Source organism: Medicago sativa, chromosome 3 (assembly GCF_051527215.1).
Source record: "Medicago sativa cultivar Bolivia chromosome 3, Bolivia_mono, whole genome shotgun sequence".
Lineage (NCBI taxonomy): Eukaryota > Viridiplantae > Streptophyta > Magnoliopsida > Fabales > Fabaceae > Medicago > Medicago sativa.
This window is the reverse complement of record NC_140751.1, coordinates 90,635,830-90,642,607: the sequence shown is the minus strand read 5'-3', so window position 1 is coordinate 90,642,607 and position 6,778 is coordinate 90,635,830. Positions and strand designations below refer to the sequence as shown.

Here is a 6,778-nt window from a genome sequence, read left to right as displayed (position 1 = left end):
AACTCTATCGCTTGAATTACACCTTCATGATGATTCAGTTAAGCACTTATTTAGTAGGTGTTTATTTTATGTGTAAGTTTATGTATAAATTATTTTACAAGCTCGAAGATGGATTAAGAGCAAATTATGCATAAGTTTAGAACTTAAAAGTGTACGACAATTCAATATCTAGTAGAGCTTATAAGATCAAGTTACAAACAATAAGAGTAATCACATTATTGCTATTTTTATAACATAGAGTATAATTTTTTTCTTCTTTCTAACAATTACGTACACAAGTATTCATATGATAAAATGCCTAATATGCTCTTCGAAACACACTTTAAACTATTAGGAATAGGATTAATCACACTGTTGTACATGGTCCATAAGTGTAACATGTTATCCACAAATATTTTCAAACATATATAAACTTACTATATGAAGGGGTATATGTACAATCTAATTGGACAAACATTATAGTACTCCTTTTCAAAAGTGGAAGACCGTCTTGTCCCGAAGCCCCTTTTTGTCTTCAACAATAATGTCCATCTGTCTAGAAATTCTCCTTGTGGAAATCAAATTTGGTGGTTGTCTTCTGAGAAAATTCCAAAGCTAGATCACGAAGAACTTTAATAGGTACCGGTGTCCCACAGTAAAATACTCCTGCATCACATAAACTTGACTCCTTAGTGACGCAGAGCTAAAAAAAAAGTTGAAGGAGTATATGCGGCACAATCGCACTTGATTTGTATTTTGAAGTTGTTACATAGAATAGAAAACTTAAGAGATGTCAGTTGAAGTTTATGTTTTGAATTATAGTAGGTTTGACGAAATAACTATGGAATAATTATTTCATCGTAAAAATATAGTAGTTTAAGAAAATTCGCCATGACACAAGCAAATCCAAACAAGCACAAATAATTATACGGGAACTCACCAACGCGTGTTTGTTCATGATTACATGCAATGCGCTTGTAGACACTGCGCCAATTGGGTCTGCCAAAGTGAGACTGGACGGGTGTTCCAGTGAGGATATCCACGCCATTTTTAGCTTGGTCGAGTGATTGAAGCATAGCAATAAGAACAGAGCGAGCATCACCCTTTTCATAAACATTAGTACAGTAATTGTGGAGCTCAATCGCTCCCCTATGATGATCGTCTTCAACAACCTCATTCATTACCTGTTTAAACCAGTCAAATGAACTCTGTTCCTTAGTCACCCAATAAAAATAAGCCTTTCTAGTTTTAAAGTTGCTCAAATCGGTTTTCTTGTGTTGTGATGGTCTTGGTGATCTACCAACTGTTCCCTCCTCCATATTAGTGATGCTTTCCTCCTCTTCCTTGGCCTTAATATTATTCAATATGTCCTTTGTTATACTTATCATTGGGGTAGCCCCAATTCCCAGTCCTACAAGTAAAACCACCTCATATTGTTTGTAGTCTTGAGCAGGCGCTCCATAAGGACCATCAATCCGAATTTTGGGGAGAGTCCTACATAGAAGTAGTACAATAACAAAGCATCACTTGTTAGTCACTATGCAATAAACCATATATTATTTTTCTCAGCATAAATCATATATTATAAATGAATAAATAATTATTTGATTTTGATTTTTTTTATAGATATAGATGAAATGACAAAAACACTTGACAACTTAGTCAGAGAAGTAGATGAGCTGTGATTCGAACACAGTCACATGATTTGACATAACAACTTCGATATATTTGTCTGGTAAACTAGGATTTGTGAACTTGATTTTGATTTTACTATTATTAACTACTATGTGTTACCTTGGGCTACCGTCTCCCGGCAAGCATTCAGCTCTTAGTTTTCCACTCTGCCCAATAGTTGCCGGACTACAACCCTGAGAGAACCAAAACAACCTTGTTAGTCACCACGAGAAAACACCAATTGCAAGGAAAATTGGATTGCGTCTAGATTTGCAGATAAATAAATAAATCAAAATGTAGTACATTTTATAAAATCTCCAAATAATTATAATTATTATAGCACTACCGAACAAAAGTTAACTAGAATTCACACCTCTGAGAATTTGACTCTGAGACTCCGGGTCCAGTCACCTAATGATCTGATGTGAACACTAAGGTAGTCATCTCCTGGGGCAGAAGTTATGGAAAATGGATGCCTGTGAAACCATAAACAACATTTCACACTGTAGGAATTTGATGTTTAGTGAAAAAGAGGAACTGAAAAATACAAGGTATTTAGATGCAATATTTCATATAGCATACAAGAACTACTTATGTTTCTTCAAATTCATAATACCATTCCAATGGAGAGACATCGGCACAATTTACAAACATGTATTGTCCGCTTTTGTATCTGAACCTCTGAGGCTTTGACATACGAAGGGCCAACACATTTGCAGGATAAACAACCACCTTTAAATAGAACATACAAAATTTGGTCAGACATGCTTTTGTCTTTTGAAGACTATATGAATTAATACCATGTTGTAATTTATATCTATAATAGATTTGATCTACAATTTTGAATCCTTCTTATGTTTCTTCATGTAGTGAGTACTCTAATATTCAACACTTACCTTCAATATATCAACAGACTTGATGCGTGATTTGAGTGCTCTATGCAGTCTTTCCAATGCATAAATGATGATGGGAATAGCCAAATACATCCAAGTCTACAAAACACATACAATAACGTTCCTTAGAATATACAAGAATTATCTGAGAAACTGGATAAAAAGGAAAAAGGATAATTGAAGAAAGGTGCTAACCGTTTTCTTGTACCATTCCTTAGTAAAGTAAAGTTTGAATCCATGCACAATCAAAAGGGCATAGACAAATACAAAGAGATGATGAGAGTACCAAAAGGCATTGAAACCAGTTATATAAATGAGGGGTTGGAGGCAATTGGGTGTTTTGGGTTCTTCGTCCTTTCCGGGTGCTTTGGGTTCTTTGACCGTTCTTTTCCTTAACCAAGGACTAGCCAACGTGAAGGCAATTGTCATTAAAACAACCATTACAATCCCTGTTACTCCTTCCCATGATTTCACAAAATGCCAATAATTTGTTGCTTGCTTTCCAAAAAATGGTTCCATGAGCTCGTACTTTTCACTATTCGCGTGAATAAGACTAGGAAAGTCACAAGCAAGATGATAAATAGAATGTATACCAACTCCAATTGCTATTGCAACAGCTATTATCTGCAAAATACAGGATCTAATAGTTATTTACAAATTAATTTCATTAGTTAAAGTTTAGTGGTTCGCATTGGCTATATAAGTTTTTTGTACTCTTTGATGTAATCAATATTCTCATTACCACACAATTTCTATTTTACTTTCTTCATTTTCTCTTATCCATGACTTCCATCTAGGATTTGTAAATTATCTAATGTATAACCAGCTGTAAAATTTACCTGGTGAAAGTTGAGGTTGTCATCAAAAGGAACAGCAATGCCTAGCTTGCTCTTGTTCCTAAGCCAGGTAACGGTGTTTCGGCAAACAGGTAACAAGATAATTGCCATGTTCAATTTGAGCGTCTCAGCCGCACCTTTAGCCATACACACACAATGTCCCATCACTTCATATGCAGCTTTTCTTCTGTACTGCATGAATTTGTAGGCAAATAGACCAGACATGACGCCTATCCACAATACTAATATCCAAATTCTCTTCCAATTGTGTAGCAGAAAGTACTTTGTATCTCTATGCCACTTCTTAAGAAGATTGTGTTCATTTCTAGCCAGCTTTATGCTTAGTATTTCGCTCAGGAACTTACTTTCTCCTCTTACAGGATGAGTTGGTGGTCCATGCAACAATAGTTCCTCAAGGTCTTTTACCTGTCTTCCAAACAATAATCAACAAATGGTAACAAAGAAATTTGGCTAAAATGAGAAGCTATATATGTAATAATCACCATGATAAATCCTGTGCCATGAGGGTCCAGTCCTTCCATGATCGAAGAAGCATATTCCTCTGCCCGATCCTGTATGTTTTTGAGTTTGTTTGCACTGGCACTAAGGATAATAATCTGAAAACATAATTGAACAGATTAAATATGATCAAGACAAATTCAATCCTGATGGGGACGAAAATGCATACTCGAAAAAGTATTACTCCATCCGTCCCTAATTCTGATTTTTTTTCTTTCAAAATATCAATAATTGTAAGTATAATTATTACGTATAGAGTAGTTTCATGAAAATGTAAAATCTTAGGTAGCACATGCAGTTTCTTTTTTTTGTTGTTGTAAAGTCCACACAATTTATATTTGAGTTTCCTCAGATTTGAAGTTATGATTCCAAACCTCTTCAATTTCTTCCTTATCGATTCTGCCATCGGCATTTTTATCAACCCTGCATTGCAAATTAATAATACACTTCAGTGCATTCAATGCATACTCTTTTATTTGTTTATATACTAGTATTCTGTATATTCATAAGAAGAACAAAATAGCAAAGAATTACATGTCAAAGAATATTCTGAGCCTAGAATCGAAATTGTGCTCACAAATCTGGTTCCAACAATCTTTCAATTGAGCCTTATTGAATGAATCTCTATGAATATTCCTCCTCCTAGAAATAGCATCAAAAAGCTTAAGTGCAAATTTCTCAGACTTGTCGTCATTGTTCATCCCTACATCAAAATTCAAAACATCCTCAGAAAGCTCACACTTACATGCAAGCTATTTTTGTTTACAACCGTTCTATGGACACAGATGTTTGTTTACAATGATGCAAGCTATTTTTGTGTGTTTTTTTTAAACAAAATTAAGTGATTAAAATTGATTTTCTTAGAGAAGCTACACAATATTTGAAGCAGTTTTTAAATTCTTGTTTTTTGAAAGAAAAAAAATTGTAACAAATGGATTCAAACTTTTAAAAGTGTTTTTTTTTTTTTTTTTAATTTTAAAAAATTGATATTTCACCCAAAAAAACTGCAACAAACCAATTCTATGAACATAATCTAAAAACAACTTATAGACACATCATAAGTTGTTTTCTTAAGTCATCCAAACAGTTTTATAAGTATTTATATGAATAGATAAATTTAAATAAGAAAATCAAAACATAAAACTCAACAAACATTAGAAAATGGATTTGTATTAAGCAGTACCTATGCATTCGGCAAACTTCTCACGAGGAAGCAACCCATCATTTGTTTCTTTTTCTTTAATAAGCCTATCAAACTCATCCTCAACCTTTTTCCATCCAGCATCACCATCATTCTGAGTGATAAACTTGAGTCCTTTGAGAGCATGAAAAGCAGCAGACATAGTCCTATCATACTTCCCTTTTTCAACTTCAACTTGTCTTGAGAAAGAAGTTAAACGAATCACCTCCCGAGAAAGTTGCCTCAGATGATTTGAAGCAGTTCTCCCAAACGAATCACCAAAAGACCTTTTCTTCTCCATTCCTTTGCCAAGCAAAATAAGTTTGTCGTCTTCTCCACGATCATTATTTCCAGTAACAGGTTCAACATGTAAAGCAATAGAGTCACCTTGAACTTCGAAAGTGACATCAACATAATCTCCTGCTTCTTGTTCTTCATCTATGCTGCTGTAATTTGACCTACCTCTTCTTCTGCTAAGCGAACCATTGCGATGTACTCTTTGAACGAGTTCTATATCTGCAGGAACTTCTTCAATCTCGTCAGTTCCCATTATATGTCTCTCTTACACACAATGTCCTTGTTTTTGTGACATGCATGCTCTGTCTCTCCGTCATTTAAAAGCATTTGCATATTACTATTTTGGTCTTTTTTTATGTTACATTTGGGTCAACGTAGAGGATATCAAATTCCAGGAAACTACATGGGACTGTGGGAATACATATACTAATGCTGATGAATACAATCTCAGCTGTTTTGGAACGATGTGAAGCTCAATTTCTAGATATTAGACCACACTTTGAATTCCAAGACCAAAACTATTTTTCTTGTGTTGATGAAACGACCAAAACCTTTTTTTATTAGTACTAGGTTTGGAAAATCATTTTCACACATCAAATTAACTACCGGTTGTCCATTTTTTTTCTTAATTTATTTGACAAAAACAAATTTAACTACTTGTTCTTTAATTTGCTTTTTAAATCAATGGTCTTTTTTTATTGAAAAAGCCAAAAGTTCACTTCAATGATCTTATTTTAAGATCATTTAAGATCACTAACAACTAATCATGCATAACATGAGTTGGTCTAAAAGTTTGACTAAGCAAACAAATGTCATTTTAGTCTTTTATACTCATTGAAAAAAATTGTAATAATTGTAATTTTATTAAACGGAGAAAATTAGTAATCAAAATGGTTTTCCAACTTTATTAATGCAAAGTAAACTGAACTAGATAATTAAAAAAATATCATTAATATCACTTTTAACTAATATAATTTTTCTATTTTCCAATTTTGATAATAAAAAAAAAGAGTTAAAAGAACAGTATATTATTGACAAAAGAATATAGTTAATATGATTTTAATATTTTTTTTGAATGAATGATTTTAATATTTGAAAACGGCATATAAATAAGAATGAATATTTACAAATATCTTACTAGTGAAATGTAATTGAATTAATTAATTATATTTTTTTTAAGGTTATCAATTATTTACACTTAAACTATTTATGTTCCCTGTCTAGTATTATTGTGTTAGAATAGAAGTTGGAATTGAATAAGTCTAGTCAATGAAATGCTTTTTTGCATATTTATCATTGATGTTGGTTAACTCTAAGAAGCTGCTGTATGTGGGAAAAACAATTGAAAAAAAGAAGACTTCAGTTGCTCTATAGTGGGTATCTACTATGTGAATGCTTCT

At 33.0% G+C, this 6,778-nt stretch overlaps 1 protein-coding gene across 1 annotated transcript; it reads right to left on the bottom strand.

Annotated features, from left to right (window-relative positions):
* Nucleotides 1-224: 224 nt before the first annotated feature.
* Nucleotides 225-5,707, bottom strand: LOC146941822 (respiratory burst oxidase homolog protein D-like). The gene is made up of 12 exons (XM_085755669.1): nt 5,085-5,707; nt 4,436-4,604; nt 4,276-4,324; nt 3,886-3,999; nt 3,386-3,808; nt 2,742-3,170; nt 2,550-2,645; nt 2,270-2,385; nt 2,027-2,129; nt 1,774-1,847; nt 920-1,473; nt 225-645 (listed from the first exon to the last, which is right to left on the bottom strand). Exons 1-12 carry the CDS (start codon nt 5,629-5,631, stop codon nt 536-538), a joined length of 2,784 nt encoding a protein of 927 aa, XP_085611795.1. The 5' UTR covers nt 5,632-5,707; the 3' UTR covers nt 225-535.
* Nucleotides 5,708-6,778: the final 1,071 nt, after the last annotated feature.

Excerpts from the sequence above, each read along its gene's own strand:
- LOC146941822 (XM_085755669.1), bottom strand. The coding sequence starts at position 5,631 with ATGGGAACTGACGAGATTGAAGAAGTTCCTGCAGATATAGAACTCGTT. Across the intron at positions 4,325-4,435 it reads CTCAGAATATTCTTTGACAT|GGTTGATAAAAATGCCGATG; the intron begins GTAATTCTTTGC and ends TTTGCAATGCAG. Across the intron at positions 2,646-2,741 it reads AGGAATGGTACAAGAAAACG|ACTTGGATGTATTTGGCTAT; the intron begins GTTAGCACCTTT and ends TGTGTTTTGTAG.